Source organism: Pseudorca crassidens, chromosome 15 (genome assembly GCF_039906515.1).
Source record: "Pseudorca crassidens isolate mPseCra1 chromosome 15, mPseCra1.hap1, whole genome shotgun sequence".
Lineage (NCBI taxonomy): Eukaryota > Metazoa > Chordata > Mammalia > Artiodactyla > Delphinidae > Pseudorca > Pseudorca crassidens.
In genome coordinates, this window is record NC_090310.1 from 67,649,736 (window position 1) to 67,668,953 (window position 19,218).

General features: G+C 37.3%; 1 protein-coding gene across 4 annotated transcripts in view; it reads left to right on the forward strand.

Moving 5' to 3' along the window:
* The window catches only part of CTNNBL1 (catenin beta like 1), a 173,565-nt gene that overhangs the window by 69,574 nt on the left and 84,773 nt on the right, over positions 1-19,218 (forward strand). For all 4 annotated transcript variants that reach the window (XM_067708096.1, XM_067708097.1, XM_067708099.1 and 1 more), the window contains 3 exons: positions 7,000-7,072; positions 7,312-7,370; positions 8,843-8,991. In XM_067708096.1, coding sequence (XP_067564197.1) covers positions 7,000-7,072; positions 7,312-7,370; positions 8,843-8,991 — 281 coding nt within the window. The remainder of the gene's footprint in view (positions 1-6,999; positions 7,073-7,311; positions 7,371-8,842; positions 8,992-19,218) is intronic.

A 19,218-nucleotide genomic window follows, 5' to 3' on the forward strand; every position in this document is an offset into this window, starting at 1 on the left:
AATCTGTAACATAGACTTACATAACATGACTTGAGGATATTCAGCTAGCCTGCTGTATATTATCATCAGTGGGTATGGGCACATTTGCTGGCAGAGGATAAACTTAAGGCATAGTTCAGTAGACTGCAACTTCCTACCCACACACACACCCTCGCCCTCGCCTTTCCTTTCAGGAAAAATCAGGTCTGGTTAATTCATTCATTGTCATTTTTGCAGCTTCCTTTTCTCAAGGAAGGTTGCAGCTTCCTTGCAACCTCCTCTCATGAGTTTTGATGTCCTTTGGTTTCCGCATGTAATTACCTTCACATCTCCCTCGGTTTCTTCTTCCCTCATTATTCAACAAATCTTTATTCTCCAAAGCCTTGAGACATTTTGGGGGTGAGGAGTAGGGGAGAGGAAAGTAAAACACGTAGTTAAGGGGGTAGGATAGATGGCAGAGACCTGAATTGTTGATGGGGTGGCCATAGGTTGGGGCCTTAACCTTAAAAAATACAAAATAATCCAATAGTTTTTGTCTTTTTGAAATCAGGACCAATTTTTCCCAGTTACTTGAGACTTGATACTGAATCAAGGATTCTTCATTAAACCAGAATGTAAGGCCTCTTCTGCCTTTTGAAAGATGTTTAAACTTGCCAGTCTTTTTTTGGATTAGTAACAGGAAGGGAAATCGAGACCTTTGGGCGTTTGGCTTGGATACCATTACCCTTAGGAGAGTAATAAAGAGGTCCATTTGGTAGTCTTGCAAGCTTTTGACTCTTGCCTTTTAGGCATAGTGTTTATGCAATCCTCAAGGCATAAATAGCCGTGTTGCTGTCCCTGAAACAGTTTTTCAAGGTTTTGGGGTATCTAAACATTAAAATGCTATTTGGTTATTTTACTAGTAAGCAAGTACCCTTAGAAAAATCCTGTGCTGCCCAGAACATTAATGAAAGGTTCTGCTTAAGGGCGAGGCCAGTAAGAAGGCATGTCTTTAAAACCAATGCCTTGCTCTTATTTCTCATAATCTAGGAAAGTGCTTATTTTAATCTTCACCCTCATAAATATCATGGTGAATCAGAATGAGTGCTGGACCCAGATCCTTACTTTCACCAGTAGAACTTTTAAAAATACAGATTCCCAGACTTACTGTCTCAAGCCTCTGTCTTCGGTGTATTTTAGAGAAGTTCCACCTGTGATTATAAATGTACAACCCTCACTAAGATCCACTGGTCTCTAGAAATGTGAGCATTTTTGTGCGGCACTGCTCCCAAACTAATTTTTTTTTTTTTTTTTTTTTTTTTACTTTTTTTTTTTTTTTTTTTTGCAGTAACTGGGCCTCTCACTGTTGTGGCCTCTCCCGTTGCGGAGCACAGGCTCCGGGCGCACAGGCTCAGCGGCCATGGCTCACGCGCCCAGCCGCTCCGCGGCATGTGGGATCTTCCCGGACCGGGGCACGAACCCGTGTCCCCTGCATCGGCAGGCAGACTCTCAACCACTGCGCCACCAGGGAAGCCCCCAAACTAATTTAAGGCTCCATTTTCATTATGCCATTCCCTATTCAAGAACCTTCCTAGAGTGATGCTACTGCCCTCTGCGTCAGATCCCACCATCTCTGCCTACTTTTCAAGGCCCTTTAACGCGGCCTGATCTTTCTTTTCTTTCCTTTTTCCTTTCATTTCTTAGTTTTGAAACACTGGCCTTATTACTGTTCAGACATCTCTTGTACCTACCCCCTTTGCAAAGGTCAACAAGGGTCAACAGTGTTGACCTCTGTGTCTGTCTTTGTTCATGTTCCCCCCATCCCCCAGGAATGACTCCTGCCTATATAATTCTAAATTATGCACCACCTTCATCCCCAGGAATGACTCCTGCCTATGTAATTCTAAATTATGCACCACCTTCATCCCCAGGAATGACTCCTGCCTATGTAATTCTAAATTATACACCACCTTCATTAACCAACTTAAATCCCTACTCTTCCACGTTGCCTCCATCATTTTTTGAACTGAAAGGAATTTTATAAGTTCTGTTGCAGATAAAAAATTAAAAATCAAGACCTGTAGAGATTAAGTGCCTTGCCCAAATTCATGCAGCTAGTTAGAGATAGAGCTAGAATTAAAACCCAAGCCTCCAGACTTTCTTCATGCACCCTTTCCATAGCACTACTTTGCCCCCAGCCCATATTGCCCTCTTTCTTTCCTGAATATCAATCATTTTATTTTTTTTCTACTGGTTCTCTTCTGGGAGTTAGCAGATCTGGGTTGTAACATATGCCTATAACTGTGTGACCCTTACCCTCATGGGGCATCTTTTCTTCATCACCTGGCAGACTTTCCTCTTTTTATGTGTGCTCCTTGTTTTTCTCCCAATGTCCTTAAACTCCTTAAGAGCAAGGACTGGGACTCCATCATATGTGTATCTCCTCCGGATTGTTCTCAGGGTGTGGTTCCCAATGGGGAGCATCAAAATTACCTGGCAACTTGTTGGAAATGCAAATTCTTGAACCCACCCCAGACTCATTAAATCTGCCCAGCTTGGGGTGGAGCCAGCAATCTGTGTTTTAACAAGCCTTCCAGGTGATTCTGATGCATGCTGAAGTCTGAGAACCCTCATCCTAGAGTACTTACGTTTACATTGCTTGATAAAACCCTGCTATTTAACTGATCATCCCCTGTTTATTCAGTAGTCCTTGAGTAACTAAGTGAGTGGCACATTGGTGAGTCTCCTTTATGTACTGGTAGCCTAGCAGTATACAGAGATATTCATGGATTTCTTCATTCACTAAATGAAACCTCACTCATTTGTGCTGCTAATAAGGATAAAACCCATTGCGGAGGATTACATTAAATGGTTTAACAGGTAAGCAGATAACAGTAGTATGAGAGACACTGCACCATAGTTCACTTTTTAATGGGGAATACAAACTTATTAGCATATTGTGTACTATTGAAAATAACACCAAAACTTTTTTCTTTTTCAAGGAAACAAAATTGAGATTCCTTTTTGTTTCCCAATTAAATCATTGCTTCAAAAACAGTTGCAATGTTTGGCGCTTGAGCTAATGAATTGAGAATTGGCTATGTTATACTACATGTACAACTGGTTGATGCTAAGTCCTTAGCCTCTTATGACCAGGAGATGGGATTTTTGTAGGGCACAATCTGCTTTGACTATTGTCCAGGGCTGTAGCTGTGTCTGAACCTGCCCCATGTGTTCCAGGTACCGGAGGTGAGCTGCAGAAATAATCTGTAACTTCTGGCTGTGGGTGGTAGCATAAATGTCTTGTACTTTCCAAAAAAGAAGCAGCTCCAAAAAAGGTGAAGTTTAATTTTATTCAAGGCCAGTACATGCTGAGTACAAACCTATGCTTGACTCTGTAATTACTCTGACAGCTGAAAGATTTAGGATCATCAGGCTCCTGGATAGACGAGAGCCCCCAAAGCTCCAACTCCCGTTGACTAGCTTTGCAAAATCCAAGAGGCTATACCTGCTAAATAAATTCTCCTTCCTCCTGATTTTGACTAAATGTCCTTGTAATTTGGCAGTTTGATATTTTGCAGGCTTGGAGGCTGTCATCTCTGGCTGAGATTTAAACAGAAATAAAACTTCCATGGCGACTTTTGTTTTTGGCTAGGCATGAAAGATTAGTCTCCTACTTTCCCATCTAGCCCAGTTTCACTCAACGTAAGAGATATCAATCAGGTTAGAGAGGCAGAGTAGTTTGGCCAAGATCACATAGCTGGTAACTGTTAGAACTGAGATTCTAACCTGGATATTTCTGATCCCAATCATCAGAAAAACTTATAGCAACTATTATGTATTAGGTACTTCCATATTATTTAATTCTCAGAGTAACTCTCCAAAGAAGATGTTATTTTATTGTTTCCATTTTACAGTAAAGAAACTTGAGACCAGGAAATGTTACTTCGGTCATAGATGACCATTCTTAATTTATGGTGCCATGAGTATCTCAGTAATTTTGTTTTTACAGGGTTCTGTGCCAAAGAGGACCTACCAGTCCCATTTAAAGTAGTTAGGTCCAAACAAATTTAATACATATTTATGTCCTAAGACTTTAGTAGCCGTTCAAAAAAATAATATGCATGAATTAAAATAAAATATATTTTTTATTTCATTCTTAAATACCACAATTACTTACCAGTAGATGTGTGTGCCTCTTGTGTAGTTGTACTACACAACTTCTAAAACCTTGGAATCAGATTGAACACAACCATCTTCATTCCTGTTCCACACTGATTTTCACATAGTTCTTTTATCACAGCAACCACTCAAACCCAACTTCACAAAGAAAAGATGTCATCAAAAGAAATGTACATAATTCAAAAAGAGACATGTACCAAAATGTTCATTGCAGCTCTATTTACAATAGCCAGGACATAGAAGCAACCTAAGTGTCCATCAACAGATGAATGGATAAAGAAGACATGGCACATATATACAATGGGATATTACTCAGCCATAAAAGGGAACGAAACTGAGTTATTTGTAGTGAGGTGGATGGACCTAGAGACTGTCATACAGAGTGAAGTAAGTCAGAAAGAGAAAAACAAATACCGTATGCTAACACATATACATGGAGTCTAAAAAAAAAAAAGAAAATGGTCAGAAGAACCTAGGGGCAAGACGGGAATAAAGATGCAGACCTACTAGAGAATGGACTTGAGGATATGGGGAGGGGGAAGGGTAAGCTGGGACAAAGTGAGAGAGTGGCATGGACATATATACACTACCAAACATAAAATAGCTAGCTAGTGGGAAGCAGCCACGTAGCACAGGGAGATTAGCTCAGTGCTTTGTGACCACCTAGAGGGGTGGGATAGGGAGGGTGGGAGGGAGGGAGATGCGAGAGGGAAGAGATATGGGAACATACGTATATGTATAACTGATTCACTTTGTTATAAAGCAGAAACTGACACACCATTGTAAAGCAATTATACTCTAATAAAGATGTTAAAAAAAAAAAAAGAAATGTACCTGAAGCTAGTGGTTAACATGCTCACTAATCAGCAGATGTGAGATGTCACTGTGCTTTCCTTGTAAATCCTGTAAATCCTTGCAATCCCCTCTGAATTCAATATGATGTCCCAGGTACCTTGGCACACAGTTTGGGAACTGCAGACTTAGTGTCACGTAGGTAGTACATGCTTATGAGTTAAATCTAGGTATGTCTCATCCCAGGTTCATGTCCTTTTATTTATTTTTTTTAACGTAAATGTATTACTTGATAAAATTAACTTTAATTCAGTGTAATTTTTTAAATGACGTAACAATGGACCAGTTTCATGTCAAATTCACCTCTGTTTGCTGTCACGTTCAATTTTGTGTCTTGCATATAGTAGGTGCCCAATAAATATTTGTTGGAAAAAAAGAGGAAACCTCTCTCCTACCTTAGAGACAGGAGTTTATAAAATCAAATAAAAGACAAGAGGCATTGGAACCACAGAAATGCTATTGCTGTAGTGGCCTGATGTCTTTTGGCTTCTTTCAGTTGAGTGTATCTTGTTTGCAACAAGAATCCTGACCCTTAAAAAGCTGCGTATAAGTTGGTGTAGCTTAAGTAATTTAAACTAGCAATACTTGAACTTAAATCATTTGAGTAAGTGGTTTTATTAGCGAATCCTTCATTCTAATAGACATGTTCACCCCTTGGCTTTTCACTTTTGTATTTTGATTTGTATAAAACTATTTTTCTTAAAGTGAAAAACGCCACAGATTGCATTTAAACCCTGGCTGTTGTACTGAATTTCTTGAAACAAGGCCTTAAGCTTGTTCAGGGAGCATAACTTGCAGTCAGCACACATAAGACCTTGTATTTACAGATCTTTTAACCTAAGATGGGTCATACCCGGTCAGCCTTCTGAAACCCTATGGGGTGCACTTAGGCTTGATGGGGAAGACATGCAGAGAGAACTGAAAAGATGCTGGGTGTTGCTTCATTAGGGGCCACTCTTCCGTCTTAAGTGCAAAATCAGTGTCCAAACAGAACTGTGAATGGCACTAAGGGGATGGAGGTATTAGCTTCAGTATAAACACTTCCCCTGTCCTTTCCAGGTACAGTAATTATATGTTGGTTCTAAAACCTGGATAGGTAGCAAGGCTGCTGCTGATTAACAGTCGTGGTCTTTGTGCCTGCATTTTAAGGATCAAGGGTACGGTAAATAAAAACACATCGATGAGGCTTGCGCTCCTCTCTGTGTACCTTTATCCAAGGGGCATTGTTAATGATGAGGCACTTGAGTCGCACTACTAGGGCAACAATGTGGATGACCATGAAAAATAGGCTCTGCAGTAGATGTGTCCCCTCTGCAACTCCAAGTAGCAGAGCATGCAGCAGGGAAAGAATTGTGGGTAATAATTTGGGTGTTAAAATATTAACATATTTCTGCATATTTAATATGGTTTCCTTTTTAAATAGTAGGCAGATTATGGCCCATGAGCAGTTAGGTTTATGATTTCAAATTAAATTTTAAGCATTTAAAAAAAAATCCAAAAGGAACTACTTTGTTATAAAGACATTCAACTAGTCAAAACAAGAGCTTGCTTTCTTTTCAGATTCTCTGATCATCTGTCAGCTAATTTACAGCCTAATTTTATGATTGTAACTTGTGAATGAAGCTTCATGATGAATTTTAGTCTTAAATGTTCAAAACTTTCAATCATTTATCCAGTTCACATTTGAGTATGTATTATGTGCTAGACAATAGTCCCTAGACTCAAAATGGGGAATCTGGGAAGGCTTCACAGAGGAGGTGACATTTGCACCTGGGCTTTAGGAGTGTGAGAGCTGTTGTGTACATCTGCTGTTTATGGTTTTACTATGCAGTGCTTGAGTCTGGTCTCTTGAGAGCAGAGGCAGACCTTTTTTACCCTTAACCTGCCCTTTCCCTTTCTAACTTCTGCTTCTCTCTAACTCAGATCCTAGTACTTGTGAAAAAATTTGTCCTGGGGAAGGAAGCAAGGCCCCTTAACGTTTTTCTCATTTCTCCTATTTCCCAACAGGCAAAGATGCCTTTTGATGCCAACAAACTGTATTGTAGTGAAGTGCTGGCCATATTGCTCCAGGACAATGATGGTGAGGCTCCCTCTCGGTATTGATATTCTGTTAGGATAGGAGCCAGGCTTGTTTCAGATCATGACAGCAAGCTCTCTTGCCTTTGGCATCCCCTTGCTCTCCCTCTCGCTCTCTGTGCAGCTTTTGTACTCTGTCAAGCTGTATTGATTTTGTTTGCTGATGTATCAGTGTTAGACGGCTGTAAAATCTGACAGTTAGCTTCATTTTTTTTTTCTCCTTCTATTTTTTTCCCCTTTTAGAAAACAGGGAATTGCTTGGGGAGCTGGATGGAATCGATGTGCTTCTTCAGCAGTTATCCGTGAGTAATTCTTATGCTTCCTGTCTGCCGTGAAGATCCATGGCTTGCTTTAAATGGGAGGTGGAGCTGGAAATTGTTGGAAGGAATAAGCCATGTGATGCAAGCCATATGGAATGTGTTGGCAGGTTTGAGGTCACATTGGAGGTACATGGTTTGCCTCCTTTTCTTAGTCATTTGCTCTTTACGACCAGATATCACTGTGTATCTGGTGTGGACTTTCTCAGTCTTCTGATATTTATCAATCCAAAAGAGGTGTGCTTCCTGCTTAAGTGTATATTCTTGAGCCAAGAATACCAAATTATTTTTAGTTGACCCACTCCCAAGATTATTCACTTGCTTTCCCGTCAGTCTGCCACTAAATTGGAGTCTGTTCGTTTAGGATCCAGATAAGTAAGCTTCAGGAGTACAAGTTCCAATGCAGTGGGATAGAGGTCAGAGAGGAGGATAGGGAAGGATGTGGCACTGGAGGCTGGAAAAAGAAATTAGAAATTGCCATTTGCTCGTTGTAAGAAATGTAAATCCTGTTGAAATGTTGTTCTGCTGGCATTCTGAAAATACTGTTAAGATTTTTTTTTCTAACAAATCTCATCTGTGCTATTCCAAAACCAGGACTGAAAATAGATCATTTGGATAAAATCTTAAGCGTGTTGGGAGTGTCTGAGATGTCAGTTTGCATACAGCTTTCGTCTTGGTGCCAGCAGCCTGAGTGGCTTGGCCTCCACCCCAAAAAATAGAGCTTTGAAATGTGAAGCTCCCAATTCTGGGAAAGTACTTAGTCCTGTTCCCGTAAGATTATTGATCATTTTGTAGTAGACTGTATGGGTATGCATACACTGTTAAAAGGCTTTCCTCTTAACATGCCATGTATTTCCGGCAAAGATAAAACTGCTTTTTGCTGTTCCCATGATTTAGAGCCACAACTAGTCTATGAGGCAGTTCAGTAGCCCTGATGGTTAGGAAACTGTTCCTTATATTGAGCCAAGATTTGCCCTTCAGGACTGTGGTTTCTTTTAGAAGGGGAAGAAATGTGGTTGGGTAGCACAAGTGGAGGGCTTTGGGGGGTAGCTGGCAAAGTTGTTTCTTGATCTGAATGCTGGCTTCAGGGGTGTTCACCTTATGCATTTAGCTATACTTGTCTTTTATAGAGTTTTCTACATGTTAATATATTTCACAATGAAAAGGTTTTGTTGGTTTTTGTTAAATTGCCTCCTTGGAACTATCAGTTATTCATGGACTCAGTGGTCAGTTGAGTGTTCTGGTTTTTTGCATGAACTGATAGCCGTTTATTTAACCTGTGCGTCAGAAAGCCCAGTTTCTCTATAATGGAAACTGATGAGAATTTTGTTTGGTAAGCTTCTGTTTCCTCAGTTGTAGGGTTTTTGGAGTAGATGGGCTTTGGAAACTGTTGAGTGCTGGTTGATGAAAAGACATTCTCTTATGGTTCTGTGCTTTCTGATATCTTTACTTGACAGGTGTTTAAAAGACACAATCCTAGCACAGCCGAGGAGCAGGAGATGATGGAGAATCTGTTTGATTCACTCTGTTCCTGCCTAATGCTCAGTTCCAATCGTGAGCGCTTCCTGAAGGGTGAGGGTCTTCAACTGATGAATCTCATGCTAAGGTATGCTTCTTATCTCCTATTATCTCCTAGCTCTCCATCTTTTTTTGCCGAACTCCTCACTGTTAGCCTGGATTCAAGAACATGTAGCTATGGCCTTTTATTCTATTGAGTTTCCTAGATATATAAAACAGTAAAGTCTTCAAGTGTGTGTATGGTCTTTTCTAAAGTTAGATTGGATGAATAAAAAGTATATTTCAGTCTGTTTGTGCCCTGTGGTTAGGTCATTTGGGAATAGGACCACTCCATCAAAGGGAAATGGTTTTTTTGCTCCTTCTTATAGTGTGTTGGTTTTGGGAAATCTAGTCGTTAACTTCTCAACATACCCTATGTTAATTTCTAAACTTAGCCCAGTTTTCTTTATATTCCACATAGACCTGTCTATGCCATATGTTTGTCCGTATTTTTATTATTGACAGCAGAATATAATTCATATTTTCACTTATACATATTTTTAATTATGTGTTATTTTCAATAATGCATTGCGCATGTGCTATGTGGCTAGCATAGGAGATATGAAAATGTGCAAGACAGTTCTAGAACTTTTCTTTATAGTGCTTTCTTGTATATCTTATTTATGCTTTAATTTCTTAAAATATTTATAGTAAATATCATGTTAGTATAATTCACAGAATCCTAAAGTTGGAAGTAAATGGGAGATAGCTTGTTATGGATAATTCTTTTGAGAAATCTGGCTTGGAAGGGAAATAGAGAAATGGTGTGAAGGGGTAACCAGAGAAGGAGTTGTAGTATCAATGGTCAGTTTTTTCAATTGAGAGATGCGAGAGACTATAATCATGGGATTATTCTTTATGAAATTGAGCCAGAGTCTGCTGTCTTGAAACATATTCAAGTACACTGAAAATTCTGTTAATATATTTCATTGAAAAAATTTTTTAATAAATTTGATAGCTTAGAATATAGACATGCAAAACTACTGTTAGTAGTAGGACTGATAAGGTACTATGTTAAGTGCTTGGCTTATACAGTATTGGAGGACAGGATTCCTGCCTCCAAGAAGCTAAAAAACAGCTCTGTCACTTGAACACAGCCCAACTTTGGGTGCATATTCCTTGTAGTCTTTTTTCCCATAATTGTTTTCTCTTTAACAGCTTTTTAGGCCTACCACACATGTAATTTTCTATACTGTTTTTGTTTGTTTGTTTGAACTTAACATGCTGTTTCCCATGTTTTGACATAACCTTCATGAGAGTTTTCAATAACTGAATAATGCACTCTAAGGGAATATAACTTAGTCTTACTTTGTTATTGATATTGAGGGTATTTCCAATGTCTTGTTGTTATAAAAAATTCTCCAGTGACAAATTCTACAAATTTTTGTGTTTAAACTATTTTTGTCTTTAAGATTATCAAGGTATATGTTACTAAAAACTCTCCTCTTTAAAGGCTTGTGTAGGCCCAGGGGCACAGTAGACCTTTTGGTTTGTCCAATGTGTACTAGACCTTAGATTGATTGAAGAATCTTCCTTTGTGGAATTGTTTTTTAAAATTTATTTTAAAGTGCAGAGAGGAGCATTGGAATTATTCAGAGACCTTTAGTGTTCAGCAGATTTTTGCTGGCTTTACTCTCTTGAGTCTTTTGTTTGTTTATCTCCTTTACCCTTCTAATTGCTTGTCCTTTTGTTGAAATGACCCACCTTCTCTCAAGCAAATAGCATATAAAGAAGATGCATTTGGCTTCCTGGACCTTCTAACCTTAAAACTATACTCTGCAGGGACTTTTCTCTAAGCTTCTTAAAGGTCTGAACTGCCAGTGTCTTTGGATGTTTGAGTGCAAATATGAGGTGATGTATTCCTGTAGCATATGGCTTGTAAATGTGCAGCAGTGGGGAGCTGAATAAATAACCAGAGATGTGGATTATTGCGACAGGAATGCTGAGATGCTGGGAGCCTAACTAGAAAGGAGCTCCAAAAGACTTAGGGACTGTACCTTTGTAGGATCTCCTAACTCTTCATATTGGAATGCTGAAGTTACTATTAGATTAATTCTTTCACATTAATTAACTATATTAGCAGATTCAGCATTTCTTTTTTTCTCTTTCCCATGCTCTTTGTTCTGTGTTATTTTTCTTCTTCAGACTCCCAAGTGGAAAGTTTAATTGGGAGGGAATTTTTTTTTCCTACTAGATTCATCCTTCCTGATCTTCTAGCAAGAGCTGCCAAGTTGCTCTGTCTCAAGGGAACCCATTCAAAGACTAGGAAGCTGTAACACTAGAAGTTCAGGAAAACTTCTGTGCTTCCATTGCCCCTAAATACTAATCTTTATTTTGATTTAGACGTTCATCAAACAGTTATGAAATGCCCACCTGGAGAGGTGGCAGTATGGTGTAGTGTGGAAGAGTGGGCTTTGGAGTTGAGGCAAATGTGGGTTTGGAACATAGTTCTTTCACTTACTAGTTCTGGATATTTGGTGAGTTACTCTAAGCTTTCTGTCCTCTGACCCTCACTTTTTTCATATGAAAAATGGGAGTAATAATGCCAAATTTGCAGGGATCTTTGTGGATATTAGACTATATATATAAATTGGCTGGGACAGTTCTGCAGTTCTTAAAACATTGGTAAAGTGCTATGTTAACTTACTATGTTAAGTGCTAGGCTTATACGGACATGGACAAGACAGGATTCCTGCCTTCAAGAAACTCAGTTGCTAGTGATGGAGGCCAACATTAAATAACCATAATATAATTAAATGTGTTAACTATTGAGAGGAACAGTTAATTTTGCATGTCCACAGAATTTTTTTTAATGTTTCTGATTATTGATAAGGAAAGGTCACCAACGAGATAGTCATTTATACATTTATATGCACAAATTATCACACATACATATATATATTGGGTTGGCCAAAAAGTTCGTTCGGGTTTGTCGTACCATCTTACAGCAAAACCCGAATGAACTTTTTGGCCAACCCAGTACTACCCAATTTAATACTTTTATCACCTTTATTGAGGCATAATTTATATGCAGTCAAACACTAATTTTAATTTTGACAAATGTATATACCTTTGTTTTCACCACAATGAAGATGCAAGATACTGCCGACTGAAAAGAATGCACAACGTGAGAGTTGTGAGTTAAGTTTTATTTGGGGCAAAATGAGAACTATAGCCTGGGAGACAGCCTCTCAGATAGCTCTGAGGGACTGTTCTGAAGAGGTAAGGGGGGAGGTCCGTACATATATGATTTTGGTGAAGGGGAATGTGTGCAATCAAGTACACATTTCAGCAGAGGGTTGCTGCTAGTCGCAAGGAGCAGATTAATGATTTTACTGTTTTTCTAGATATGAGAGGTTACAAGAAATTAGGCTTATAAAATCTTCTCCTGCCCTTCCACCATACACAAAAATAAACTCAATATGGCTTAAAGACTTAAATATAAGACACGACACCATAAAACTCCTGGAAGAGAACATAGGCAAAACATTCTCTGACATAAATCATAACAATGTTTTCTTAGGTCAGTCTCCCAAGGCAAAAGAAATAAAAGCAAAAATAAACAAATGGGGCCTAATCAAACATATAAGCTTTTGCACAGCAAAGGAAACCATAAATCAAATGAAAAGACAACCTCCGGAATGGGAGAAAATATTTGGAAACAATGTGACAGACAAGGGCTTAATTCCCAAAATATACAAACGGCTCATATTGCTCAATATCAAAAAAACAACCCAATCAGAAATTGGACAGAAGACCTAAATAGACATTTTTCCAAAGAAGACATACAGATAGCCAACAGGCACGTGAAAAGGTGTTCAACATTGCTATTATTAGAGAAATGCAAGTCAAAACTAAAATGAGGCATCAGCTCACACCAGTCAGAATGGCCATCATCAAGAAGTCTACAAAAATAATAATAAACGCGGAGAGGGTGTGGAGAAAAGGGAACCCTCCTACACTGTTAGTAGGAATGTAAATTGGTGCAGCCACTATGGAGAACAGTATGGAAGTTCCTTAAAAAACTAAAAATAGAGTTACTTTATGACCCAGTAGTCCCACTCCTGGGCATACATCTAGAAAAGAGGAAAACTGTAATCTGAAAAGATACATGCACTCCAATGTTCATAGCAGCATTATTTACAGTAGCCAAGACATGCAAGTAACTTAAGTGTCCATCAAGAGATAAATGGATAAAGAAGATGCTGTGTGTATATATATATATATATATATATATATATATATATATATATATATATATACAATGGAATATTATTCAGCCATAAAAGAGAATAAAATATTGCCATTTGCAGCAACATGGATGGACCTAGAGATTATCATACTAAGTGAAGTCCGTCAGACAGAGAAAGACAGATATCATATGATGTCACTTATATGTAGAATCTAAAAAAATGGTGCAAATGAACTTATTTACAAAACATAAATAGACTCACAGACATAGAAAACAAACTTATGGTTACCAAAGGGGAAAGGGTTGGGAGGAGAGATAAATTAGGAGTTTGGGATTAACACATATGCACTACTATATATAAAATAGATAAACAACAAGGACCTAATGTATAGCACAGGGAACTATATATGATATTTTGGAATGACCTATAATGGAAAAGAATCTGTAATGGAGCTGAATCACTTTGCTGTACACCTGCATCTAACACGACATTGTAAATCAACTATACTTCAACAACAACCAAAAGTCTTCTGAAAATAACTCTCTGGAGGCCTGTTCTGCCAGTTCTTGCCAGAGCACAGAGTGCCTCATTCCTGATATCTCCACCCTGAACTCCTTTCAGGGTGTGTTGAAGGTCAGCGACTGCTGTGGTTAGTGACCTAATCCTTGTAGAGGCAGATGGCAAGTGACAACTTTCAGTTGGCAATACATAGTTTTATATTTTGTAGTAGCCACAGTAAAAAGTTTAAAAGAAACAAAATAATAGGTTTTATTTAATGCCGTATATTATAAATCAATTCAACATGTAATCAGTAAAAACATTATTAAGCCATTTTGCATTATTTTTTCCTACTAAGTCTTTAAAATCCAGTGTGTATTTTACATTAACATCTGAATTCAATGCTAAATTTTCATTACAGTACTTGATTTGTAGTTAGATTTCATAAAATTTACAGTTGAAAAAGTAGATTCCCATACTTAGGTTTCTCTAAACATACTTAACTGTTTCCCAATAACTGAATCAAGTATCAATTTCTAAACTTAAATTTATTTAAATTAAATTTAAATTTTAGCTCCTCAATTTAAATCTGAAATTTAGCTATATTTCAGATGTTCAGTGGCTACATGTGGCTAGTGGCTATGATATCGGACAATGCATATGTAGATCATTTTTATCACCCTCCAAAATCTCCTTGATCACTTTTGCAATCAGTTCCCACCAATCCACCTTTGACCCCAGTCAAACATTGCCATTCTAGAATTTCATATAAATAGAATCATACAGTATGTGTTTTGTTTAGCTTATTTAACTCAACAGGTTGTTTTTGAGGTTCATTTATTTTGCATGTATTAGTAGTGTGGTTCTTTTTTTATGCTTAGTAGTATTCGATTATATTTCTGCATTCCAGCATATCGGTTTGTTTATTTATTCACCTGTTCTAGACACTTGGGTTGTTTCCATTGTTTTGCTGTTGTGAATAAAGCTGCTTAAAAGTCTTTGGATAAACATATATTTTCATTTCTCTTGGTTAAATACTTGGGAGTGGAATGAGTGAGTTATATATTAAATAAAAATTTACTATTAGAAACTACCAAGTTGTTTCCCAAAATGATTGTATCATTTTATATCCCTACCAGCAAGGCATGAGAACTCCAGTTGCTCTGTATCCTCCTTAATACCTGGTATTGTCAGATTTTAGTTTTAGCCATTTGAGTGAGTATGTATTGTGGCTTTAATCTGCATATAACTGATTACTCAGGTTGTTGAGCATCTTTTCATGTTCATATTGACCTTTCTTATACCTTTTGTTAAAGTCAAACCTTTGTTCAGACCTTTTGTCTAAATTTTATTTGGGTTGTCTCATTGAGTTTTAAGTGTTCTTTACTCTAGGTAGAAGTCTTTGTCAGATACATGTTTTAGAAATATCGTTTTCCTAGTCTGTGGCTTGCCTTTTCATTTTTTAGCAGTATCTTTTAAAGAGCAAAAGTTTTACTTTGATAAAGTCTAATTTGTAAAAAATATTTTTTAAATTGTGCTTTTGGTATGGTATATAAACTGTGTTTGTCTAACCCAAGGTCTCAAACTGTTCCTTTCATATTTTCTTTTACAACTTTCAGTTTTAGGCATTTATAGGTCTGTGATCCATTTTAAGTTAATTTTTATATATAGTGTTAGATATGAATTGAGGTTCTTGGTTTTATTTATTATTTTTGTATATAGATGTCCAGTTCTGGCACCATTTATTGCAAAGACTGTCCACATTCTGTTTAATTGCCTTTACACCTTTGTCAGAAATCAATTATATATGTGTGGGTCTATTTCTGTGCTTTCTATTCTGCTCTATTGATCTGTGTATCTATCTTTTTGCCAACACAACCCTATTTTGACTTTATGGTTAAGTCTCGAAATTACATGGTGTGAATCCTCAGACTTAATGTCTTTTTAAAGATTGTTTTAACTATTCTAGTTCTTTACTTTCTTTGTCTTTCTGTATAAATTTTAGAATCAGCCTGTTAATTTCTAGAAAAACTCTGCTGGGGTTTTGATTGGTATCATATTGAATCTATGGGTTCTTTTGGGGAGGATGGACATCTTTGCAATAATGAGTCTTCCAATCCATGAACATCGTATATTTCTTCATTTATTTAGGTCTTTGATTTCTTTCATCAATGCTCTGATTTTTAAAGACAATTTGATACTTTATATTTTACTAGAAATTTTCAATTTCATAGGCTTTCAAGTTTATTAATATGTTGTCCTTGTATCATTCTTTTCTATATCTTCCATTTCATTTCATCTTTTTCATTTTCACCTCTTTATGTCTCTTTTATAATCCTTTTTTTAAATTTTATTTATTTTTTTATACAGCAGGTTCTTATTAGTTATCCATTTTATACATATTAGTGTATATATGTCAATCCCAATCTCCCAATTCATCCCACCACCACCCCACCACCACCACTTTCCCCCCTTGGTGTCCATACGTTTGTTCTCTACATCTGTGTCTCTATTTCTGCCCTGCAAACCAGTTCATCTGTACCATTTTTCTAGGCTTCACATACATGCATTAATATACAGTATTTCTTTTTCTCTTTCTGACTTACTTCACTCTGTATGACAGTCTCTAGGTCCATCCATGTCTCTACAAATGACCCAGTTTCATTCCTTTTTATGGCTGAGTAATATTCCATTGTATATATGTACCACAACTTCTTTATCCATTCCTCTGTTGATGGACATTTAGGTTGCATTGCTTCCATGTCCTGGCTATTGTAAATAGTGCTGCAATGAACATTGGGGTGCATGTGTCTTTTTGAATTATGGTTTTCTCTGGGTATATGCTGGGTCATGTGGTAGTTCTATTTTTAGTTTTTTAAGGAATCTCCATACTATTCTCCATAGTGGCTGTATCAATTTGCATTCCCACCAACAATGCATGAGGGTTCCCTTTTCTCCACACCCTCTCCAGCATTTATTGTTTGTAGATTTTTTGATGGTGGCCATTCTGACAGGTGTGAGGGATACCTCATTGTAGTTCTGATTTGCATTTCTCTAATAATTACTGATGTTGAGCATCTTTTCATGTGTTTGTTGGCCATCTGTATGTCTTCTTTGGAGAAATGTCTCTTTAGGTCTTCTGCCCATTTTTTAACTGGGTTATTTATTTTTTTGATATTGAGCTGCGTGAGCTGTTTGTGTATTTTGGACATTAATCCTTTGTCAGTTGATTCATTTGCAAATATTTTCTCCCATTCTGAGGGTTGTCTTTTTGTATTGTTTATGATTTCCTTCACTGTGCAAAAGCTTTTAAGTTTAATGAGGTCCCATTTGTTTATTTCTATTTTTATTCTCATTACTCTAGGAGGTGGGTCAAAAAAGATCTTGCTGCGATTTATGTCAAGGAGTGTTCTGCCCATATTTTCCCCTAAGAGTTTTATAGTGTTTGGCCTTACATTTAGGTCTTTAATCCATTTTGAGTTTACTTTTGTGTATAGTGTTAGGGAGTGTTCTAATTTCATTCTTTTACATGTAGCTGTCCAGTTTTCCCAGCACCACTTATTGAAGAGGCTGTCTTTGCTCCATTGTATATTCTGGCTTTCTTTGTCATAGATTAGGTGACCACAGGTGTGTGGGTTTATCTCTGGACTTTCTATCCTGTTCCATTGGTCTATAGTTCTTTTTCTGTGCCAGTACTATACTGTCTTGACTACTATAGCTTTGTAGTATAATCCGAAGTCAGGGAGCCTGATTCCTCCAGCTCCATTTTTGTTTCTCAAGATTGCTTTTGCTATTCGATGTCTTTTGTGTTTCCATACAAATTGTAAAATTTTTTCTTCTAGTTCTGTGAAAAATGCCATTGATAAGTTGATAGGGATTGCATTGAATCTGTAGATTGCTTTGGGTAGTATAGTCATTTTCACAATATTGATTCTTCCAATCCAAGAACATGGTATATCTCTCCATCTGTTTATGTCATCTTTCATTTTGTTCATCAGTATCTTATAGTTTTTTTTTTAATTTTTTAATTTAATTTAATTTTTTTATACAGCAGGTTCATATTAGTTATCCATTTTATACACATCAATGTATACATGTCAATCCCAATCTCCCAATTCATCACACCACCACCCCGACCCGCCACTGCTTTCCCCCCTCGGTGTCCATACATTTGTTCTCTACATCTGTGTCTCAATTTCTGCCCTGTAAACCAGTTCATCTGTACCATTTTTCTAAGTTCCACAAATATGCGTTAATATGCAGTATTTGTTTTTCTCTGTCTTACTTACTTCACTCTGTATGACAGTCTCTAGATTCATCCACATCTCTACAAATGACCCAATTTTGTTCCTTTTTATGGCTGAGTAATATTCCATTGTATATATGTACCACATCTTCTTTATCCATTCGCCTGTCGATGGGCATTTAGGGCGCTTCCATGACTTGGCTATTGTAAATAGTGCTGCAGTGAACATTGGGGTGCATGTGTCTTTTTGAATTATGGTTTTCTCTGGGTATATGCCAAGTAATGGGTTTGCTGGGTCATATGGTAATTCTGTTTTTAGTTTTTTAAGGAACCTCCATACTGTTCTCCATAGTGGCTGTATCAATTTACATTCCCACCAACAGTGCAAGAGGGTTCCCTTTTCTCCACACCCTCTCCAGCATTTGTTGTTTGTAGATTTTCTAATGATGCCCATTCTTTATTTATTTATTCTTTTAAAATTTTTGAATTTTATTTTATTTATTTTTTTATACAGCAGGTTCTTATTAGTCATCAATTTTATACACATCAGTGTATACATGTCAATCCCAGTCACCCAGTTCAGCACACCACCATCCCCAGATGCCCATTCTAAACGGTGTGAGGTGATACCTCACTGTAGTTTTGATTTGCATTTCTCTAATAATTAGTGATGTTGAGCAGCTTTTCATGTGATTCTTGGCCATCTGCATGTCTTCTTTGGAGAAATGTCTATATTTAGGTCTTCTGCCCATTTTTCTGATTGGGTTGTTTGTTTTTCTAATATTGAGCTGCATGAGCTGTTTATATATTTTGGAGATTAATCCTTCGTCCATTGATTCGTTTGCAAATATTTTCTCCCATTGTCAGGGTTGTCTTTTCGTCTTGTTTGTAGTTTCCTTTGCTTTGCAAAAGCTTTTAAGTTTCAGTGGGTCCCATTTGTTTATTTTTGGTTTTATTTCCATTCCTCTAGGAGGTGGATCAAAAAAGATCTTGCTGTGATTTATGTCACAGAGTGTTCTTCCTTTGTTTTCCTCTAAGAGTTTTATAGTGTCTGGTCTTACATTTAGGCCTCTGATCCATTTTGAGTTTATTTTTGTGTATGGTGTTAGGGAGTGTTCTAATTTCATTCTTTTACATGTAGCTGTCCAGTTTTCCCAGCATCTCTTATTGAAGAGACTGTCTTTTCTCCATTATATATCCTTGCCTCCTTTGTCATAGATTACTTGAGCATAGGTGCATGGGTTTATCTCTGGGCTTTCTATCCTGTTCCATTGATCTATATTTCTGTTTTTGTGCCAGTACCATACTGTCTTGATTACTGTAGCTTTGTAGTATAGCC